The following is a 24,707-nucleotide window of genomic DNA, read 5'->3' on the forward strand; positions in this document are numbered from 1 at the left end:
CTTCCGTGGAGTCTCATTATTTCTTTAATTGATTTTGTACTAGGGTCTTTATCTACCTAAACTATATTTTTAAACCATTCTTGATTTATTCATTTCCTGTCAAAGGGAAGCCTGTCAAAGTCCAATTACAAACTTGTTACAGCTTTATTACAGTTACTTGTTTTTATTTTAGTTCTTCTGTATCACTTGTTGGAGGCTGTGTACTGACGTGTTTATGTTGATGTTGTTCTGTAGAACAGCAATAGGTTTCAGATTACATGTAATTTCATTCTGTCTTCAGTAAGTGAGACTTCTTCATGTTCTGATTTACATGTGGAGATGTGCCTTCTGGTAGTCATGTGAGAAACACTTCCAGTTTGATGACACTGAGGGGAGAGGGTCTACAGTTTTGTTCAAGGAATGTTAAATGTATAATATTTTCCTGATGGGTTCTCTCAATTGTGAAGTTCCACTGGGAGACAGACTGTTGTGTAACAGCATGGTAAAACACTACCTCATCTTGGAGATCTGTGTGAAGACATAGCTGATCTTTGATTGCGGATCACGCTGTGACACTTTCTGGCTTATATGGTCAAAAATAAGAGAGTGATGGTGTTGAATAATGTACAAATGTAGGGTGTGGTAGTTCAGTTTCATAGAGCATGGACCAAGTCTTATAGTCAGCACCTGCAGAGTGACCAGAACTTGAGCTGGCTGTGTGTGCAATTTCAGGCATCTGTCAGAAGAAGAAAATTAAGAGATAGATGGACACAAGTCTAGGAGAAAGAAACATGCAGAGTAGCCTGGATTTATTATAGCATGTGGTATAATCCATAAATACATCAAAAGGAGGGAGTGTTTTTCGTGGCTTATTTAAATCTCTTTTGACTGTTGACATGTCTTGTGTGTATATATATATATATATGTATATGTATATAAGCTGCTATGGTCTTGATACAACTTGAAAAGAGAGGATGAAGTTGTTGACAGTGGTTTTTCCAGCTAATTTTGCATAGATGGATGTTGGGCTAGATTTAATCTAATGAAGGTTTTCTCTCCCCCATTTCTTGTTTTAATCTGTAAGGGGAGAGTCGAGATCTTACAGGAAGACTAAGGTAAATAAAGGTTGCAATGACATCAGGAGCTTGTTAATCTCCCTATGTAGAAACTTTTATTCAAAAGGAACTCTTCAGGTTTGGGGCACTTACCTGCAGCAGTATTGGTTGTAGCTGAAAGTGTTCCCACCCCTTAGCTGTTTTTTCACATCCACTATGTGAGGTTTAAAAAGTCACCAGAGGTAAACATGTACCTGACCCATCAACGCATTGCAAATTCCAGCAGCTTAGTTAAAGCTGCCACTGCAGGGGGAATTTATACTGACTCCAAACTTGGCAGAGAGAGGAGTGTGTTTCATTCAGCTGACTCTGATGAGCGTAATAGTCTGGAAAAGACAACTTCCGGTGATAAAAGGCCACTTTCAGTAAAAGCACCAACATAAAGGTCTAATGTGTGCTTAATGTTTGCACATGGACTTGATGTTTTTAGTTGATTGATCATTCATTTGTGAACATCTTCTAAGAGGTGACCTAAATCTTTCCAGAAATAAATAATAGCTGGGGTGTTTTGAAGTTTTAGGGAAGTTTGAATACAAAAAGGAAAATATTTGTTCCAGCTGTGAATTCCTGAGTATGAAGAGAGAGCCTGTTGCAAGATACCAAATTAAGATACTTCTTTGACATTATAGAATCATGAACTATATTCAATTTGAAGATGTGTTTTGGTTCTAACAACATGAGTTACCTTAACAGATGTATTCTTTGGGCTAGTTTTACTTGTTTGTCTTTTTCAAATTATTTCTGTCCTTGCACACACTTGAATTATGCAAGCTTGAGACCTGTAACATTTAGTTTGATAATCACTGCAGTTCTAAGAAGTCATTTTGCTTAATTATATGAGAAACTGGTAGCACTTACAGTTAAGACTGCTCCATGCTTTCCATTAAGTCATTTTGTTTTCAGTTTCTTGTAGCTGGCAAACTTCAGCTCTTCCAACCGGAATATTCTATCTGCCTCAAGCTGTTTTGTTGGGGTTTTTTTAAACAGCTTTGACAAAAAATGCTTCAGCCATTTCTAAATGAAGCTTGAGGTGGAATGTGATTCTACCCAGGTTAAAGTTTGACTTTTTTTTAAGCGTACAGTTAAGAAACTCAAGAGCCGTCATGTTTTGGTTATGAAATACTGTGGGAATTGTTTGTTTCAGGACTGCTGGAGGAGGAAACCATCCGTATTTTTTCAAGCCTTTGAAAAATATAAAGTATTTAGCTGCTACGTTCTCTGGAGTTGCGTGTGCTGAGTAGGCACGATCACGCATCCCCAGGTTGGGAGGAACTGAGCTGGTTTTTCCCTTGTTGCTTGAATCTGTTTTGGCACCAGGCAGTAGAACGGGAAGTGATGTCTGTTCAGCTGTCTCCTAACTTATAAATGCTTGGCTTTGCAACCTTAACTATTTTTTGAATGTAGTTCTCTTATGCGACAACCTGCGTGTTTCCAGAAAAATTCTCAAGCTGGCAACTCATTCCTTAGTGATAAATGATTCATAGCTGACTAAAAATTGCACCTCCACCTCCTTTTATCAGGGCTGCTTCTGCTGCAGTTAATTTACAAGTGTTTGCACTTTTAAGCCATCCAGTATGGCTTATGGCTTCCTTAGGTTGAATTTCCACTGTGAATTGCAGCAGCTGCAATTTTCAGGGCCTCAGCTGTCTGGATTAAAGGATTAGAAAGGGAGCTTGCACCTATTTAGAACAGCTGAGGGGCACTAAGCCCAACTACATGAAGTAAAGATTGAACTGAAATTTAATCAGAGCCACTCTGAAGACAAACAGGAAAGTAATTCTTTAAAAGTTTCCTACACAGAGAAAGTGGGCTCCTGCAATGTAAAGCAAGTTGGTACCCGGAACAACTAATGGTGTTGGGGTGTTCAGATTTCGTAATGAAAGTTAAAATTAATCACTTCACTACGCCCTCCTAGTCACTTATCTTTTCCACTCTTGAACTCCTTTCCTGACATACTACAATAGCACTTTGTCAAAGGTAGTGCTAGTGATCCTTAAGGAAAATCCACCTCCCTTTTGACTATTTGCAAACTAGTTCCATGCTACTCTTATTTTGGTTGAAATGAATCAGTAGTTTGTTCATCTTGGTGTTTCCAGTCTATTTGGTATAGCACTGCAGGCAGGTTTTAGTTCTACTTTAGAGTCATAACTAACAATTCCAGTTCCAAGGCTGAGTTTCCTTTACGTATTGCCAAATTTCTAAGTCTTGGTTATTCTCTAGCTGTCCGTACTTAACAACACTAAATCAGCATTATAGTTGCAAATTTGTGAATTAAAAATGCTGTTGGCATAGGTGATCCTCATCTCCTGCTCATGCTTATGTACTGCTATAGAATGCTATCTCACTGCACAGGTCTTCAGCACAGCAGCTTGTGTGTGCTGAACACACTTCTGCTCAGCATTTTATTTTGTTGTTTTTTATTCGATGTGCAGTAAATGATGCATAAGCTTTATGAATGCAAAGAAGGACAGGAGGACATGCCCTGGGGTCAGGAAGAGGCAGCGGCTCACTGCCCATCTGCTCATGGGGAACACCAAGGCTCACCCTGAGGTGTTGTGACTGCAGCATCAGTTCTGGTGTGATGTGCTGCTTTTAAAACAATGTCTGGCTTCTTTCTTTATTCCTGCTCATTGCCAAGAAATGACAATTGAACAATTAAGGCACAAAGCAGAGAGGGTTTAGCAAAACATGAACTGTTTTTAATTTGCCTCATTAAGCTGCTTAAAGCCATCTGCTTAAAAATAATTTACACATTTTAAGTTTGCTCTAGAGAGCAGGTAGGCCTTCATTAGAGCAGGTTTTGTTATTAATGCTATTTTTATAGGGCTTTCAGTTGTTGTGGAAAATACTTTATTGCTCACTGAACCAAACTTTCTTTCTAAACAAAAGGAGGTGGCACATGTTTGGAACTTCCAGTCTGCTGCCATAGCCATGTACTTGGGAACCACTGCCGTTCGTTTAGAAGCTGGCTTGTTCGGCCGTTAGGTAGATGGATGAACAGCCAGATTTGTCACAGTGCCTCAGCTGTAACTGAGGAGGGGGAACCCTGCTGACTACAGCGTGAAGAGCTAGCTGAGAAAAGACCAGTTTATTTGTCTCCCCGGATTTGTAAAGAAATTATTTCAACTGCCGAGGACAAATCACGGGAGAGCCACAGACTCTCCCTCCTGTCTCAAGCTGAGATTCATTGTCATTGCAGTTAGATGGCCTGTGCTCTGACCCGCTCTGTTTTCTGGGGTTTGCTGTGAAATCATTGTCCTGGTTCTTGTCGGAGGAGACAGTTTCAGCAGTGAGCTAATGGGTTGCTGATGGGAATAAAATCATTTGGAATGAAGCAAGGTTTAGAAATGTTAGATAATGATGGTGTGAGAATTTAAAAGAAGGTCCTCCACTCAGTCTGTGGGAAAGAGGTGGATAGGATTTTTGGAATATTATCTGAGACGCAATATTTGACTAAATATAGATCTTCTTTTATCAATAAATTAAAAATTCATTGAAATATTGCTATGAAATTGAGGGTTTTTCCTATTGTGTGTTGTTAAGAATGCCAGTATTTAACAGGATGTAAACCTCTTGAAATATCTGAGCAAAAATGTTGCTGGAAACTGTAAATATCTTTGTCTTTCTGTGAAGATTTTATTTGGCTCTTTCTGGCAAGGAGGAAGCCTACAAACAGGCTGGCTGCACAGGTTTGCACACAACGTGCTTTCAAGCATGTGACAAACTAGAAAAAAATGCAGTGTTTTTTGCATTGCTTTTGGTTAAAATGTTTGAAGGTATTTTTGCAACTGTAGCTATAATGTCTTTTAAAAGAAGACTTCCAAAGGAATGCTTGACTGTAATCCTTTCACGTTTGGCCAGTCATCTGGGTCTACATTTGAAAAAATGGGGAATGAAAAAAATAGCGTGATTTGTCTCGATTGGATTGAATGAACATTCTAAAAATGTATACCTATCATTGAACAGAATGTGTGGCCTCTAACATATTTGATATGCCCTCGTACTTATGTTCTCTTTGCTATATTTGTCTTTATCTGGAATTTTACTTCAGGATTTCACTGTGAAATGCTTCTTCACAGTAAAAACCTTTAAATTACATAGAGCTAATTAGATAATTATTGTAGACCAAATATATGAAAAGCTAAATCCATTTTTCAGTTGGGAAAATACTTGAAAATATCTTAAACATAATACTTACCTTCATAGCTGTCTGCTGAAGAGTACCCAGTGCCAAGCCTCAGTTATTCAAATCACGAGTTGTTCTTTTTAGTACTCTGGATTGACAGCCAAGGTTAAGGCTGATTGAAAAACTTCAAAATATTTTATGTGCAAATCATGTTAATGAGCAAAAATATTTTGAATTGAGCTGTGTTAAATCTTTGCATCCATCTGAGCTGTAGCTCAAATAGCAGGAGAGAGTGATAACCACCGTGGACCTTCTGATGATAAGTTTGGAGCTTTGTAGGAGATAATGGTGTGTGGTGACCCAGATTTACAGTTTTCACCAGCCCTCTTATATGTTTCCTGAGAAATCTTGAAAAATATTTCTTTTGCATTTCAACTGTAGGTGACAGCAAGTTGTCAAAGTCCTGCAATCTGTCACAAAAAGTGTTTTAGTTTTCAGGCATTTGTAGTCCTTACACAAAATGCAGGAAATTCTGCTTCAGCAACATCTCCTGACACTGAAGGAGATCTTGCCAGGGATGCAGTTAATGCAGCAGTAGAAGCTGGAAAACTTACTGTGCTTCAACCTCAGTTGAGCTGCTGAACCACCTCCTTACTCCCATCCTCTTTCTGGTATTTTTTTTGCAAATGGAGGAGGTCAGGGAAATAAAAAAAAAGAGCTGTATCTCAACACAATTGAAATACTGCTTCCCTTCTGTGTGAAACATCTCTGTCCACAGTGTCCTATCATGTGCGACCACCAAAATTATTTCATCTCTCACATTTCTGCTGCAGAAGAGAAGGAACAGAATCAGTTTGTCCTTTCTGACACGTCTACCCTCTGGTCCATCTCTGAAGGGCATCTGCCTGAGGAGTGGAGGAGCTTACTGTTTAATGAGAGGAGCCTTGAAAACTCCTAGTAGTTCAGAGTTGGAGGGTGAAACAAGAATAAAGAAAACACTGCTGCTTGGAGCTGCAAGGCCCTCAGAATCCCTTAGCTTTGTCGTGTTCGCTACTTGCTTGCTGAGTGGGAGGAGAGGTTTGTGTAGCTCTCTTCTCTGAATGTGTGAAGAAGGTGCAGAAAAGGTTGTTGAGGGGATGGCTCCCTGTGCTGATTCCTGTGCTGGTTCCTGCATTCCCTGTACTTTCATGTAAGAAGAGAAACAATGTGGAAAAGGAGGAGAGCTGCTGATAGGAGAGGAAGGCAGTTCTCAAGTGACTGCCTGAAGAACTAGATGTGAAACAGGGTGTGTTTCTGATAGTTACCTTTGGAAACTCAGCCAGAACGTGCATTTCTCTGTTTAGGAAATAAGCCTTCTCCACTCATCTTCCTACTCTTTCATTCCCTGAACCCAGCTGAAGCTGCTGCGAGGTAAACGCTGCTGAGGAATATTCAGCAACCCTCAACCCTGTCCTGGTTGGGTACTGAGCGCATCTGTGAGAGGTCTGTCAAAGGAGCAGCACTGACTTGAGTGGCAGAGCTCAGCTGGGCATGAGGCAGCAGCTTAACAGAAGTAGTTTTAAACCGTATCTCTTGTGAAGACAGTCTCTGAGTAGTGCTGACATGAATTGTAATTTTGACGTCTTTGGATGGTTTATTTTCTTCCTGAAAACCACAGACCCTTAGTTCTTGTGTCTACTTGAGAATGTAATTGTGCATTGATGGAGTAATTTCTAGCCCTTGCATTTGTGGAGGAAAGTGGCTCAGGACCTGAATGCCCTCTTACAGCGCAGGGCTAGAAAGCTTATGAAAAGGCATTGTTTGTAGCTAAATCACTTAGTAGCTGTGTGTGAAAATGCTGTCTAGAAAATACTGAAATGAGAAGAGCATGGAGCAATTTGCTCCAAATTCACAACCTGAAACCAACTGGGAAAGCTACAGGCTTTCCACTTGGTCCTTCCTTTGTTTAGAAAGCCACTGGTAAGTAACAGAGGAGTCAAGAGGCAGCTGGAAGAGTTACAGTGGGAGCATCTGCCAGCTCTAACCTCCTACTTGCATCTTCAGGGACAAGCAGACATGCTGGGGCAGGACAGTGCTTGGAGGAAGAAGGAATAGGAGAGCTCTAACCTCTGTTTTACACCTTTATCTCAGAAAGACTGTGAATTACACCCATTTTTTGAACTACTTTGGAAAAGAAAGTGTCATATCTTCTTTTTTCACCTGGTAAAAGGTGAAAACTATGACTGTAACAGCTCTGCTTGGGGCAGTGAATTTCTGGCATTGTGACAAAGTTGATCTTAAAACATTTCCCTCGCCTGGCTTCAGCAGACTTAGACTGTTTTGGTGCCAGCATTTTGGGGGCTGTGAACTTGGGAAAGAAAAGGTTATGTGCTGTTGTAGTTGGAGTCACATATTAATCTCACAGAGCGTACTGCTTTTTGAATGAAGGGCGTATGGAGGGAGTGCTTACCATGGTTGGACCTGGAGCTCCAAGACTGAGTCAGAGCATCAGTAGGCCTTTTGTGAGGGTGATGGGTCACTCAGAGAAATGTAGGTAGTTCTCATGTGGTCTGTCAGCACAGAATAGCCATGACACTACTTGTGAAAGGCAGCCTCTGCAAGGAATTTAAAAAAAAAAAAAAAAAAGGTGGCAAAAAAAAGAAATCTGCATGTTAGGAGGTCCAGTTTATGTGGCGGTGGATTCTAATAATCAAGCAACCTTACCCTGTAGCACATGGGATGGCTCTGCACGGCTGCTCAGGCACAGCAAATAGAGCAGGGCTTGTGTTGTACACAGCGAAGGCAATTTGCCTCCCTCTTGACTGAAAGAATTTAAATAAGAACATTTACTTTGAGAAGTTCATCAGTCTGTTGAGTAACTACCCTGTTGGAAACAAAAATCTCCCAGAAAGATTGGAATCTGTGTAGTTTGTGGCAGTTCATAGCTGGACACATGACCCAGTTGCATCCCATATATGTAAAAAACACCAAAACAAAAAGCTGGCACCAAAACAATTAAGTTCTGTGGAATAAAGTAAAAACAGATGTTAAATTATTTTTTGATAAGAGGGATAGCCTGTGCAGAATGACAAATATCAATAGTGAACGCATACAACAGGTTCCACACTTATAAAGTTAAGTTTGGAGGAGATGGGGATACAGTGCAGGTTTGTCCTGCTAAACGGGCTTAAATTATTGATAGTTCTACAAACGTAGACCTTAAAAACCTAAGTTTATATTTTGAATAAATTTAAGGTGCTATTATGTAACAACTTCAACTGTGTTTTGTTTTGTTTTGTTTTTTTCTTCTTTCCCTCCTACAGATCACACATCCGTGGGCGGGCTGGGAGACAGTTTTTATGAATATTTATTGAAAGCCTGGCTTATGTCAGACAAGATGGACACAGAGGCAAGGAAAATGTACGACGATGCAATTGAGGTGATTATAATTCATTGAGTTTTCCAACACAGTGGACCTTAAAAAACACCTTTCATAATATAAAAATAAAAAACCAAACAAACCAAAACAAAGCAGAGGACTTGTTTTGATTATGTAAGTTGTAAGAAATCAGGTGATGAATAATACTTGCTTTCACTCTGAGTAGTTTAAAAAGTATTATTGTAGAATACATCTGATGCAGATTATTGTGCTAAAAATAATCAGCTTATCTAAAATGGTATCATGTGAAAGCCTAAGCTATAGTTTATTAGAAAGAGATCTAACAACCCTACGATGTGTGCAGAACAACTGAGTCATTTTTATCCAATGTTCAGAATCATCCTAGGAATTGAAGTCCTGAATTGTTTTAGTCTTTAAATTATTCCTGAAAACATTTAGATGTTATATTCCATATCTCGTAATATGTAGTTCATACCTATTCCTTGCTCTATAGTTCTTTTATGATATCTCACAGGTGGAGTTAGTGCTTGTCCAAGCAGAGCAGTTCTGCAGGGAGGTTCAGTGGGGTGTGGGTTGGGGACATTTTTGTGGTGGCTCCAAGGTTTATCCTGCCCAGCTCTTACTTTCTTAGTATCCCCATACACAGACGTCTTCTTTTTTCAGGTTTGCTTGTGCCAACATGCCTGTGATACAGTTGAGATGTGGAGAGCCACCAAGTTATTGTAGTATTAGCCAAGGTACCAAGAGCAGCAGGGACTGTGTAGTCTTGCCCAAGTGCAGATGTGTGCTTGGTGCCTGACTTGTTCCGTGCTCTGTGCATGCTGTGTTTATTTCAACACAAGCTTTTAAAGCTTAGTTTTAGTGCAGTCTCCTAAAGCAAAATGTTCTTGGAGTTGTCAAAAATCACATTTTAAAAGGTATATAATGAAAGTTCTAATCCAGAGTTGCTTTGAAGCTGTAATGTGTCTTATTCCCAATCTGAATTTGATTACATTTGGCTTTCAGCTGCTTGAACTTTTTCCTTCTCTTCATTGTTTTAAAGGATTATCTGCTGGCTACTAGCAAAGGCATAGGTAGTACAATAGGCCTTCTCTCCTGAAGGAGAAAAGCATGATTTTTTTTTTTTTTTTAGTGTCACAGTATAAAACAGACTTTGAATTCCATCTTAAGCTTTTTTCTAAGTACTTTCCAGTGTCGTCAGTATGGAGACAAGAATGTAATGGTGATTCTAAGAAGTCATTGCCTGTTGTCTTCTCAGTGTTCTCCTTTTCATCCAGCCAAAGAGCTGCGTTCACACTCTTAACCTTTGCCTCGCGCTCTCATCCACCTTCCAGTTGGTTTTACTCTGAAGTTGGTTATAGTGCTTTTGATTTACTGCTTTCTTACTTACTGTGATTTACATTCGCGATTCCTCAATGTGTGACCTTACGCTTATCTCTATTAAAACACATTTTTTCAGGTAAAACCCATTTGTCAGCTGTTCTAGATGATTTTACAGAACTGACTTTTCCTTTATCACTATCTATAGCTCCATCAATTTTTGTGTCATCTCCCCTTTTTTTTTTTTTTAGCATTTGTTTCTTGCAGAGTATTGGTAGAGATGCTGCCTAGCATTGAATAAAAGTATCTTTGCAGAATCTTCATGGGATAAGGATTTTTCAGTTTTTTCATTTTAATTTGAACTGGTCTAACAAGCCAACTTTTAATCCACTTCATATGTGCTGCCTTGAATTTGTGTAGGACTAGTATTTTGTACAATACTAAGGAAATTCCTGAAATTCCTAATATCTGCACACACTTGTCAATCAAACATTTATTTTTGAAACCACATTATTCATTTAATGTGACTGTTCTATTAACCTTTTAAAATACTATTAAAGCATTAGCTGTTTCCCAGTTCTTTTGAACTTCCTTAGTTTTCCAGGATTTGTTAAAGACAACATTAGTTCAAAACTTTAGTTGAGTACTTTTAATAGTCTAAAATACACTTGATTGGGTCCTGTGGGTTTAAAAATGTTTAGCAGTTGATGTTTAACATCCATTGTGGTAACTGCTCAAATATTTTATTCTGATTCCTAAACTGTGAGCACTTTAAAATTAGAGGAAAACAACTTCCCTTTTCATTCTCTTCACTGTAAGGCCAGTTTTGTAAACATTTTGTGTGGGCAAATCTCTGTCTCTGAGTGAAGACACAGCAAAGCAAATTTGAGACCAGATGAAACCACACTGTGGACAGGAGGGAGAAATAGCTGAGCTGCTCTCATTTTGTGTGTGATATGACCTGCAGTGCATCAAATGGTTTCCTCTTCAGCTTTCTCTCAGCTAAACCCACCTGTGTACATTTGAATCTGCGGGAACCATATTGATTTATGTGTTGTGGAACATCCTTCTTGTTCTGGGTTTGTGTTTATCCCAGGCCCTACTTGACATTGAAGGACACGGGCAGGGAGTCAATGAGTAGGATTTGGTTTACATTTTTATTTAAAATCTCAAAATATTTTTGAGAGCCCAGTCCCTTACCGTTCTTCTGTTCTTGCCTATTACATAGGTCTTCCTCCACAGCTGATGCTTCTTACTCGTTGTTTCAAAACTTGGAGCAAACCTCTTTGTGTCATTTATGCAAGCAGAAGGGGCAAGATTTAAAATACATTCTTCCCACTCATAGCACGGAGTTGGAAATGTTCTCAGCACCCACCAGTCTAAAAGAAGGTATCTGTGCAGCCACACCTCTCTCCCTAGCTTGCTACAGGGAGGGAGAGTGGAAGATAGGCACCCATACCCTAACTCTCAAGTCTTGCAGGGGGCAGTGATATCCCATTCTTTGGAGGTGTTAAGAGGACAAAAGATGAAAGCTTCTGTTCTCCAGATGTCATGATTTCCAGTCCATGGAATATGAAACCTTATCTAGCTTACCACATACTTCATGACAAGAGTACAAACATATTCTGTATGTGTGACCTCTACATACTATGTAACATTAGTGCAGCCTTCCACTCTAGAGGACACTTAATTTTGATGTCCCAGTATGTAGATTCACAGCTGTGATAAGAGCTGAAATTGTGAAACTTCTAGAGAATTTTTTGTGATTATGAGTACTGAGGGTGAGCCTCTTAACTTTGCTTTCAAAAGCATCATGTGGACCTCCCAGCTGGTCTGGCTTAAAGTGTCTTTTCTCCTTCTTGCATCAGCCAGAGGATAGGGAGGCTTCCTTTGATCTGTTGCCTTTAGTCTAATCTATCAGGCTCACAAATTTGATCCTTGCTCTTTCTTATTGCACAGCATTAGATAGCTAAAAGAAGGATTCAGCGGCATGTTTAATTATCATAATATAGCAAATACTGCTGCAAGACAGCTCAGAAAATGCTGTATTTTTTAGTCATAAAAATCACAGAAAGCATGAAGGTCAGATAGAGAACATTCTGTTCTCACATCTTGGTCTATTGTTTTGGGCATTTTGCAGACTAAGAAAGCTTCTTCCCTCAGTTCATCTCTTAGTTGATGTAAACTAAGTATTTCCATTGGAAGCTAAAGTATATATGTCTGCTCTAGTGCATGCATAGTCCTTATGGTCCAGCTGGATGTCACTGCTTTACAGCACCTGTGGGAGTGCACTGTGGCCCCAAGCCTCCAGCCCAGGATACAAATGTCACATCTGTCTCAACCTGCTCAAGCTTTTCTTGTCTGCTAGGCAGTGCTCCCAGCAATGCCCAGCTGTTCCTTGTTAATTACTGTAAATATTAATTGCTGGTTTTTAAACAGTTGTCAAGCAGTGGGTTGTTGAATGATAAGGTACTTTGAGATGGTTGCATTTATTTTCTTTTTGGGGATGCTTCTTTTCAGTTCTTAAAATGGAACTAAATTATTAAGTTGCTGACAGAACTTGATTTTCAGATTTCAAAAACTACCCCTTATACAAGACAGTGATATTTGAATTCAGAAGATGGGTTCTCCATTCAGAAGAGTGGCACATTGCATCTAGAGGATGTTCTTCAAACTCTGAAAGCAAACCTAGAGTAAAGAAGTAGCTGATGGAGAAGGATATACATTTGGTCTTTGCTGCCTTTCCTGGTGTCAACCACAGCGATTTTTGCCCCCCTGGAAATGCTGCAGCAGCCATCTACTCCTCTACAGTTATGTAGTTACAAAAAGATACAATTCAAATGAGAATTCCAGACAACATTTGGAAGAAAAAGTTTTCCTCCAAGAAATAAATAAACCAAATGCTTTTAAGCTTTCTTGCTCCTCTTAGTAAAAGTGGCTTTCCTTTAAAAAGGACTCCCCAACTTTTATGGACCATATGACCAAAAAAATACTATCGTCATTGTAATGTCAGTTTTGTTGCGGTGTAAGATAATGGAATCAACAGAGCTAATGCTACAAATCTTAGTATTGTATTCAGTGGCAGAATTTTCGGCAGATCCAACCTTTCCTGTATCAGTCCTTTTGGAACAAATGAGGCTTGTACAGTTAACCACGTCAGGCTCTCCAGCTGAAGAAGCCGTGGTATCATACCAGTCCTCAATGCCAATTTGCATGATTGCTGGACAACCATTCTGGCAGCTGTCAGAAACTTACTAGTTTCTGCTCTGACAGTTATTTCTGCATTCTTGCTGGATTCTGCCATAAGCACAAACTTAAGATCTGTCAGTGGTATTAGTGAAGAAATTAACCCAACAGGAATGCAGGACCAGCACTTCTCTTTCATTACCTTCAGAATGCACAGGCTCAACAGAGGACAGTGGAGAAATGTCACCATCCAAATGCTGGGTCAGTCCCCACAGTGCAAGTAAGGAGCAGGGCCCTACTGATGATAATGCAGTTTTCTCCCTGTAATCCACTGCACTGGCTTTTAGCCAGTACGTTTACCTTGTCCATACGGGACTGCCAAATCTTCACTGGCTTGCATGACTGAGATGTAGATTTGCATCCATTCAGAAAAATTGCTGCAAGAACTGCAGCATCTTAAGAACATATTCAGAAAACCATACAGAAACACATAGATATACAGAAACATAACTATTTCAGATTACTGTTTATATTATCATCTTCCCCAAATGAGCCTTCTAATCCTACAAATTCTGCATTTTCTAATTGTCATTTCAAGAATTTTGTTTTTAGAAAAATGTTTTGTTGGAAGGCGGTCAGATGTTATTCAGTACCTGGATAGAGGACTACTTCAACAGTCCTGTATCACTTAAGTATCAACTTTAAAAAAAAGTAAATTTGAAATATCTGCTACAGTCACAGAAGAGCTTGAACCTGTTCATTTGTCCATTTTGTTGGGAAAAAAAAAGACAGTGGGAAAAGCTACTTCACTGTCTACTTTTAAACCTTAACCACGATTTGCAAGCTGGTTAATCCATGCATTTCTTGTTTCAATCCATATTGTAGTGAGCTGCATAGTTTGCATGTAGATAGCAAGGTGTGACAACTGCATGCAGCAGGCATGAGCTCTTCATCCAAGATAACTGCTTTAGTTTTATGCAGGATCCTCTGCCTGTGTGTTCTCCCTGTATTTAGTTTTAGTGCAAAATGCAGTTGTGGGCATTTAGGGTGTAATTTGTTGTAGGTACCAGAAAAGTAATGGAAAGGGGTAGCAATTCACTTCTGTAATAGATCTTGTGTATGGCAAGGAGAGTAGTAAATGCCTTTTTAATGGCCCTTTAATCCTTCAGCTCTAATCAGCCTCAGAGTACTCTGACCAGGGCATGCACATTGAAGGAAATTGTGAACCCATCAGGTGGTTGTGTGTGGAAGTACAAAATAGCTTTCTGGAAAGAAAATAGGAATAATGTTTCCATGGTAAAGATGATAATTTGTTTTATGATTATAGGACTCAAACTGGAACAGGATTCTAGGTTCTAGAAAAACTGTCTAATGCTAAAGACAGTGCTGCAGTAGGTTGGTGGGGATTGTGAATGTCTTTGAAAAAGGCTTAAGTAAATGTATTGTTCTGTGTAGTTTGCAAACTTTGGAAAGTTGGGTCAGCTATTCTCCTTTCTACTACCAGAAGAATACCAGTTATGAATTATAAGCAACAACACACATTGGTACAAGAATCAAAAGAAAAAGCAGCAGTTACCTCACCTATAAAACACCAAACAGCTGCTCTAGGCCTCACCCGTCCTTTGACCATGTGCAATCAGGAAGCTGCTATGGAGAAGCAGCTGGAAGGTGGCTGGAGCTTTCCTGTCACTTTCTATTAAAGGTTGTCTGGGAAAGCAGGTGCTGCCTTTACATACATTGCTGACCAAAAGTACCCAATGTGGATGTATTTTCTGAGTACACACAGGCTGTAGAGCAGAACAAGTAGGTACTTCTCAGAGTTAATAGGTAGGTAAACATTATTTGAGCTGTAAAATATGTTTTGAATTATCAGCTAAAAGCATAATGTTATCTATGTTGTAGTTTTCCTATGATTGATCTCATTAGCATCATTTAACAGTTAGGATATTTTTTGTATGCACTGTGAAATTATAGTATTACAGCTGTTTATTCCTGTAGTGCTCACAAGTGAATTTTGCAGAAGAAAATTGTTTTGAAAATGGTATTTTATTCTTTTTAAGAAGAGTTAGCATGTAAAACTTGGATGCAAAACAGTATTTGAAAGCTCTCTTAATCTTCTTGTAGGCCATAGAAAAACATCTCATCAGAAAGTCCAATGGAGGACTGACCTTCATCGGGGAGTGGAAGAATGGGCACCTTGAAAGAAAGATGGGCCACTTGACCTGTTTTGCAGGAGGAATGTTTGCCCTTGGAGCGGACGGTTCCAGAGATGATAAAGCTGGACATTATTTGCAGCTTGGAGCTGAAATTGCACATACATGTCATGAGTCGTATGACAGGACAAGTAAGATACATTGCTAATCTAATTATTTCAGTAGTTGAAATACAGAATTTGTTGTAATTGTTTTTTAAATTTGTTATGTACCTATGCCTTATCTAATGTACTGGTTTTATACCAGTATATTTTTTTTAACATCCATGTATTTACTTCTGAGTAGATGTAAAATGAGACTTTTTATGGTTGCTTCCTGCACATTTATCCCTGTTTTTGGATCAGTCAACTAAGATAGGTTATATGGGTGCAGGGAGGAAGGAGTGCGTGTGAACACTTGTTCTCCCAGATACATAGGGCAGTTTTTCATTTCATATATACTGTTCTTACAGTGAAAAATTTGTAAACACACCTTTTTAGTACATTCTGTGTAAGGACAATTAAACTAGAGAGGATGAAGATTAGTACGCAAACTGTGAGATGGCCAAATGCCTGACTAATGAAGAGGCCATATCAGACTTTAGCGTTGGGCTGGAACTTTCTCAAGTTCAGTCTCTTGGACCCAGGTCTCTTTTACACCTTTAATAATGACGTTGATGCATAAAGTCGGAGTGTGCCGATTATACTTAGAGTGGCCGTAAAGTCATAAGACACAGTTAAAACAAAAGAGTCTCAGAATAGTAAACAGAAAGATCTTGAGGACTGGACTGTCACAAATAAAAAGTTCACCAGAAAAAAGGGCAGGAGCTCTTTCTTCTAAATGGAGATTTTAAAAATGCCAGTGCAGTCCTAGTCTGTATCAGATGAAGAATTTTCAGCAGAGATTACAGAATATTAACGCTGCCTTAGACATGTGTAATTTGTCATCCAGAATACACTGTACAAATCTGAATTTCAAGCAGAATAAATGCGGAGAAGGACCAATGGAACGATTAGAGCAAGAGAGCTTTTATCTTACAGTGGGAAAGTGAGAGAGATAGGCCTTTTCAGACTAGAAAAATAATGTCAAAGAAGGGAATAAATTTGATGTGATCTCAAGGGGTAAATACTGAAAAGAAAGAGTTATTTTAAGATATAAATTACACAGTTGTACCCAGAGCAAGATTGGTAAGCTCATCAGGAATAAATTTAGTTTGGAAATTAGAAATGGCTTTGTGTAGACATCAGAGAAGTGATCTTCTGAAATAACTTCCTGGCAGAAGTAGTGATAACTAAAACTCAAAAGCAGTTTTAGGATGAGAATTCATGTATTTTTTCACAGGATTACATAGTGTCATTGTATAGTTGCCTGTATTTGTAAAGAATTCAATTTGATGATCATGAGCAATATTTTACCTGGGTAGCAACAGCATTAAAAAAAAGGATGATTAAGGAAAAAGGTAGGACATAATAACTCTTGTTGCATTCTGAAAAACTGAACATTGAAATTAAATATTTAAATGTTTGACACTTAAAAATAAGCAATACTAAATTTAGTTGTTTGTGCAGCAGTCCTAATTTTATTCCTTCACATATTTATTCTGTACCCTAAATAAGTCAAAAGGCAGGGGGATAAAAGTTTTGGTTATGTATTTAATGACTACATAACAACACACACATGGAGGCAGACTGATATTTGTACAGACAGCTATAAATTCGCAATGTCCTAGATTTCTTTTGTTCAGGCTTGCAGTCTAAGTAATGTGGATTTTTTTGTTTGTCTTATTTTGCCTGGACTGACTTTTCAGAGAAAATAAAGATCTGTAACAGGCAGTGTCAACTCCTTAATTATGCTTTAACAGCAATATTCAAGACATAATTGTACACTTTAATGACGGGACTAGCTGGTTGCAGAAGACGATTCTCCTTCAGAGGGCAGAGAGTCATCCTGATTCAGCTGATAGGTTTATGTTTCATTCAGCAAAGGGGAGAGCCTGATCTCTCTCTCCTGTAGAGCTGGGAGACTCTTGCCCCATTTGGTATCCGTAGAGGAGACAGCAAGGTGCTGGGCATAGAGAGCTTGTTTCTTCAGCTAAACCAACCACAGCTGTCCTTTTCTGTGTCTTCCCAGGGTTGCTCGTAATAAACTGCAGTATATGTATGGTTTTATAATATATTAGTGTAAAAATACTACTTTATGAAGCAACCTAAATTTCCATAAGGGCTGAGAGTGAGGAAAAAAACCCTTCTGTTTCAAGGTCTAGTGTCAGCAGAATCAAAACAGAATTTCACATAACACACTTCTGGAAAAGAAGACCATTGTATTGCCAACTGTCAGTAACCTTTTGCACGTGTTGCAAGTATGAAAGCCTGTTTTTTAAAAAAAAGCGGGGGGGGGGAATTTTAAAAGAAATATATACACAAAGCATCAAGCAAACTAAATTCTATATATGCTACTATCTGTCTTTAAAGTAATGTTATGGTATAAATAATGGAATTGTGCTTTCCATGGCTTGCATAAATAAATAAGCAAGAGATCCATGGTGACATGACAGATGATTCAGGGTCCAGGATTTATGAGTAGTTGTTATTTCAGATAGATTTCACTGGAGTAACTTAGATATGGGCAGATCACCAGTGTGATAAGTAAAATGCTCTTGTCTTGCAGTGACAGTCCACATGTCTATTTAAAATTCAGGTGATTTTCTGCTATGACATTTGTGGCTGGAGGTTTTTGATGTACTGGGATTTTTTTAAGGCGATAGTATCCTCTTGAGTCACTTTTCCCTCTCATATATTACCCCGTGTCTTCTGACAAACTCAATCACCTTCTGTAAGGCTGAGCATTTGTGGTTGACTTCAGCCTGCTTTAACGAAACAAGACTTTATTTTGCCAAGCTAATATAGCCCTTTCAGTTGTTCTTGTCTGTTTGCCTCTCTGCTTCATTTACTTGCCTTTGGGGCCACGGTTATCACAACTGATGTGCAAAGTCACCTGTTGAATTATGATTGCCCAGACTCTAATAATTTCTAAGGCTACCTTTGTGTCCCTTGGATGCATTTGCTTCTATTGATGGATTCTAAGACCCTTAGGGTTTTAGGTTATTGTGAATCTTTCTCTGCTTTCTGGTCTGCCCCTTGATATCAAGCATTCTGTTGCCATCCAGTTTGTGCTCTCAGCAATTGGTCTTCATGGTGTTTAGGTGCCGTTTCCCCAGCAGGCTGTTAGACCTTCCTCTCCCACCTGTGACAAGGGGAGGAGTAGATTGCATTGCAGGAATCCCACACAAGCCCCGCTGGGTTACAGTGCTCCCAAACATACTGTAATCCATTCCCCAACTTAAATACTTCTTCTAGGTTCCCCAGACACATGATTAAAAGATGTGTGTTTTGCCACATATTGTTTGTGGAAGACCGAGGACCACCCTGCAGATACAAAAGCATCCTACTTTTTCACCTCTTTACCAGTGAAAAAATATCCTCTGCTGCCTGTCCTTTCTTTCCGTTTTGGCAACAGCAATCACTTTGGCATGTAAGCAGCAAAAGTTGCCATGTTGTCGTAGATTTGCACAGTAATGTTGTACACTGACTAATTTGCCTTATCCTTGGCATGGTTGGAGTGAGAGCTTTCCACTGACATTTTGGGTATTCCTTAGTCCCCTGCTGTGTGTGTCAGTGATCCCTTGCAGGTTTTTTGGATGGTCACAAGTGCATCATAGGGGCTTGCTGAAGATCTTAGGACATTTCTTAACTTGGTTGAAAGTGTGGCATCAATCTAGCACTCCCTGTGGGATGTCTTACCAGTTCACCAATTGGAGGAAGATGGTGAAGACGTGATTCTGATCTGCCTCTGAGCGAGAGAGAGCTGTTTCCAGGATCCATTTAACTTGTCAACATGAAACCCTGAGGCTTTTCCTCTCTTCAGGAAATTTTGAATACATGTGGCATCTCTCGGAAACACCAAGGACTTGAAATGGCTTATTGACTGTCAAAGTCAAAAACATTAACTGTAACCAGAATAATTTTGTGATATGTAATCTGTTTAGGATATGTAGTCTGCTTATAAGAATGTCTCTGCTTCCTACCTACTCTGCTTTCTTCTGTATCATAACCTGTTGATAAATTATTGCTGCAGTCATCCTAAATCTCCCATCCTATGACAGGAGATTTCAAGATTTTTCTGTAGTCTAGAGTGCTCTCTGTTTGGAGAGAAGATTGGGAGAACCAAAGATAGAAGGTGTGCTCTGATCTGTATGCCCATGGCACAGCAGGAGTCATAATGCTGTCAGTGGGCACTGATGAGGCTAAAAGAATACAGCCTCGTGCTCATGGTGTGAGGTTTCCTCAGTGTTTAAACTATGGTGTGGACTGCGTATCTTGAGGTATTCCAGTTATTGGGGATTAGTTCTTTGGTTTACATACTTAACATGTACCACTGAGAAACATGGTAAAGGCATAAAATAACTGGAAATGCAAAAGCCATAAACTGTAATGAAGAAAGATTTCCAATGAAACTGAATTAATAGAACACTAACAAATCAATCTGAATAATTAGCTTTCATAGGTATTGTAGGCATTAGATTAATAAGCAAAATTATCTATATAGAATAGAATCATAGAATCATTTTGGTTGGAAAAGACCTTTAAGATCAAGTCCAGTTGTTAACCTAGCACTAAACTGTGTCCCCAGGCACCATGTTTACACATCTTTTAAACACCTCCAGGCATGGTGCCTCAACCACTTCCCTGGGCAGCCTGTTCCAATGCCTAACAACCCTTTCTGTGAAGAAGTGTTTCTTACTATCCAATTTAAACCTCCCCTGGCACAACTTGTGGCCATTTTCTCTCACCTTATCGCTTGCTACTTGGGAGAAGAGACCAATGCTACATGCTCCGTGCTACAACCTCCTTTCAGGTAGTTGCAGACAGCGATAAGGTCTCCCCTGAGCCTCCTTTTCTCCAGGCTAAACAGCCCCAGTTCCCTCAGCTGCTCCTCATCAGACTTGTGCTCCAGGCCCCTCACCAGCTTCGTTGCCCTTCTCTGCACTCTCTCCAGCGCCTCCATGTCTATCGTGTAGTGAGGGGCCCAAAACTGAAGACAGGATTTGAGGTGCAGCCTCCCCACTGTGGAGTACAGGGGAACAATCACTCCTCTAGTCCTGCTGGCCACACTATTGCTGATATAGATTGGCAACATATGCTGATGTACAGCGCATGGTATTTTTAGTAAAATATTATTCCTTAGACATAATTTTCCTAGCCATTAGCCAATAATGTGTAAAGTATTGACTGACTGGAGACAGATCATGTAAGCATAAAGGTTTCTGCATGTCTTTAAAGTTTCTAACAAGAACTGTCTGCAGAATCTGGGTACAGCATTTGCTGGTTTTATACATGTGACAGTTCCAATGCAGAATAAGCTGGATGACTAAGATTTCAGCTGAGACATTCTCAGGGTATAAGCAGATTCTATCCCAAGACTCTCCGTAAGCAGCTAAATGGGCAAAGATGATAATCATTACTTTTTTTGTGAGAATTATAAAATAACAATGTACATTGATGGAATGGTTCAGTGAGTCTCAAAAAAAAGTATCTGGGAGAGTCTCTTCCTCAAATTTTATGAGAATTAGAACCTAGAAAGTATTATTATAATCATGAATCCTTTCTTACCTTCAGGAAATTTTTTGTTAGATTGACTGTGATCTTAAAGGAACACACAAGAAAAACAATATTTTCAAAATTATATCTAAAATTAGATCGGTATTTATCTGGAAGTCTGAGGATTTGTTCTTATTTTCAGCAGTGCTAAATATGGCTCTCATTTAATTCAACTTTAAATCAGTTAAAATCTCTTTTTAAGTGGTACTGGTTAGGCTTTGCAGTTTTGAACCATGATATGAAATTGTTTCTCATCTGCTCTCCCTGAGTAGAAATATAGCCTGTCAGCTCCACTAGTACTAAATTAACTGGATTAAAATGTGACCTAGCATTATAAAACAGCCTTAGATGGTTTTTTGCTTAGAAGAATGTTTCCCCCAAAAGGTGCTATGTGCGTAGTAGCTTCTTTACTTCAGTCAGCTATTAACAGGAGTGCTGTGATTAATTTTACATCCTTGGTTTCATGGTTTCAGATAAAAATTCAGTGGGATTGTGACGATCTGCAGTGATAACCCATCCTCTGAGTGGTGTAATTTCTGGGAGTGCCAGTAACATTAAAAGTAGATTGAGAAATTATTGAAGATTTAATGCACTAGCAGGCTACAAAGCAAAAGATAGTGTCACAGTTCCTGTAGGTGATGCATCACCTGAACTGCCTAAAATCCAGCTTCTTCAGTCGATAAGATTAATATAGCTGACAGAGTTTACCTGATTTCCAAAAGGCTTTTTTCAAAAGTTTTCTACTAGGGCCTTTTAAGGATATGAAGCAGCAAGTACCTGCATGGAGAAAAACATGGTTGTAGTATAATAAATAGGGTACAGGCAAAGAATCAACTCTTGCAGTGGATAAATGGTGGTTAACCAGTGGTACTCTGCTACATTTTTACATATATTTATGTATATATGTTTACAAATGTATATTATATCTACACTTCGTTTTAGTATGTGTATATACAAATAAAATATATATACATTATATATCTATACATATATACACACATACAAATTATTAAGAAAAGGGCAGGAACACTAAGGCAAGTGTGCTGATACTAAAGACTTTTTTTGAAAAGCTATTCAGGATAGCAAGGATGAAAGAAAGATGAAAAGTTGCACAAGAACCTTATGAGGTTAAGTAATTGCGTAATAAATTACCAAATTAAATGCAGTGTAGTTAAATGTAAAGTGAGGCACCTATGAAAAAATTATTTCTAACCTCACATATAAAATTATGAGCTCTTAACTGACCATTACAACTCAGGAAATTGCTCTTGAGATTATGAAAATGTCAGCTCAGTGGCAGTTAGGAAAAACAAAGTGAGAAATAACAAAATAGAAAACGCCATTATGTCACCGTATTAATCCTGTCCACACGTTTAGTTCTGTATTCAGGCTGGTCCTCACATTTTACAAGGAATATCGTAGAACTGAAAGAGTTGCAGAGAAAGGCTAGAAGGAAAACTACAGGTATGAAACAGTTTCCGTTCAAGGAACAACTGAATTGGGTAGTATTCTTTAGTGCAGAAGTGTTTAGGTGGCTACAAAAATCAGCAGGGGACTGGAGCGAGTGATAGGAATCAGTTATTCACTCTCTTCTCCAAGAGAAGACCTAGGACCTATTGAATGAGTCGAGTAGGAACCAAGCTGAAAACTAAAAAGAACAAAAAAACCCAGGTTCTACACTGAAGAAATAGTAGAGAGAAATAGTGGAGATTTGGAACTCATCAGCAGAGGTTGTTTTGGGTACATAAAGAGTACATAAGATTAAGGAAACACCAGATAAGTACTTGGAAAAATATCTACTAAGAATTACTGACCACATTAAAAAGTCTATAGCTTGGGAGCAGTCTTGAGCTCAAAAAAACTGAAGACTGGTAGAGAAGCTGGGAAAAGGTATCATATATAATTGGCCTGTTCTTCTTCTTCCTCATCCTTGCCTGATTTTGGCCACTGTTGGAGACATGATACTGGACCAGATGAACTTTCTTCTGGTGCAGTATGGCCATTCTTATCTTCTTGAATCTGGATAGGTAGAACTTTATATCTAATCTCACTGATTTCTGCAGTGAAAATTGTAGGGTTTTTTTACTGAAACAGGTAAAATGGCTTATTTTGAGAAAAACTATCATAAACATTTCTTGATGGAGTTTTCCTTATACCATGTGTATGGCTGAAGCACACTGTGGTGTGCTTTTCTGTTCACACCCAGAGCCATACTCCCTCAAAACAAAAAGTTTAAGGAACTTTTTTTAGATATTTTTTTTGGCTGGGGCACACACTGAGAAGTGCTTATACTTTTCATTGTGGTATTCTAAGGTTCCCCTTTCAGACTCACGAGACCATGGTTAATTTGAGCCTCTAGCTCATAGGAATTACATGGTTAATCACTTTGATAATTTTTAAAGCCTGAGTGCAGCTTCAGAGTTCAGCACCTTAAGAAGTCTCTGCCAAAGAAAAGGGTGGGCTGCAGCTGTAGATAGTGCATTATTTATGTCAAATTTAAGTAATAATGTGGAGCAGTATAATAGAAAGACATGTAATTGCATCTTCATATTATAGACAGTTTTTCTACAGGTTTTATATGAATAGTCTTTCAGATAGTGGGACAGGGCCATTACAGCATGCTTTAAGGGCTGAAATAGTGAATCTCTTAGTTCAGGGATTTATTTTCAGGTGTGGCTAAGTTTTCATTGCCTGGTTGTAAACTCTTTATTTGAGGTTCACATTACAAAGCACATCAGTTAACGCGGCCTGACGGCACTTCCCTAAACCAAGAGAGTTTGGATAAAGATGCAGGTTATTTGAGGTGATGGTACCTGGTTTTGTCTAATATCTTTTCCTGCTGCGCTGGGTGGGATCAAAGGACATCAAAACCTTTGACCCCCTCCCTTTTTTGTTGTTGTAAAAACTGTTGTTGGTCACTGCAATTCTTTAATTTTATCCTATAATTGAATGTTTTAATGTGCTTCTATTCTTAGCATTTTATTAGTTTTCAAGAGGATTACTGCACTCCTGTAAAGACAGGTAGTTTTCGCACAAGAACAGGATAAATTATTCATAAGAAAAATTACAGGTCTCAGCAATAGGAAATATTTATGAGACTGCTTAAAGACAAGGTAATTTCTGATTTTCTAGCATGCTTGGGCTATAGCAGTCTCCTAGCCACCCTTCCTGCAAAGATTAGTAAGGAATAATTTTTTTCTTGTTTTTTTTTCCTTTCCTTTCCTTTCCTATGCAGCATTAAAGCTGGGTCCAGAAGCATTCAAATTTGATGGTGGCGTAGAGGCGGTGGCAGTGCGGCAGAATGAGAAGTATTACATCCTAAGACCAGAGGTGATTGAGACCTACTGGTATATGTGGAGATTCACCCACGATCCCAAGTACAGGCAGTGGGGCTGGGAGGCAACCCAGGTAAATGTATTAATTAGCCGTTAGTAAATTAATTCTATGTATTTTCCTTTTGTAGTCACTTTCATCTCGTGGTACTGAAACACTTCAAATGATAATTGATTTTCACTACTTCCTTTTTAATCCAGTTACATACAGAGGTATATGCAGTTATTCCTGTTTTGCAACTGCTGAAACATGCACAGATGAGAGATGTGTTCAGCATTATACAGCTGATGAGTTTTAGGCATGGAAATAGAATCTGCTGGTCATGACTCCTACTGTTACCAGTAGTCCACAGGCCCGAAGAGAGGTAATTTATCCTGGGAAGTGAAAGTGTATTATAAATAACTTCATTACGCATGTTTT

The 24,707-nt window shown here is 38.9% G+C and overlaps 1 protein-coding gene across 2 annotated transcripts in view; it reads left to right on the forward strand.

Annotated features, from left to right (window-relative positions):
* MAN1A2 (mannosidase alpha class 1A member 2) overlaps positions 1-24,707 on the forward strand; it is a 148,041-nt gene that overhangs the window by 107,647 nt on the left and 15,687 nt on the right. For both annotated transcript variants that reach the window (XM_082045553.1, XM_082045554.1), the window contains exons 9-11: positions 8,523-8,638; positions 15,230-15,449; positions 24,190-24,362. In XM_082045553.1, the coding sequence (XP_081901679.1) occupies positions 8,523-8,638; positions 15,230-15,449; positions 24,190-24,362 (509 nt within the window). The remainder of the gene's footprint in view (positions 1-8,522; positions 8,639-15,229; positions 15,450-24,189; positions 24,363-24,707) is intronic.

Source organism: Streptopelia decaocto (genome assembly GCF_964273445.1).
Source record: "Streptopelia decaocto genome assembly, chromosome: 1".
NCBI lineage: Eukaryota > Metazoa > Chordata > Aves > Columbiformes > Columbidae > Streptopelia > Streptopelia decaocto.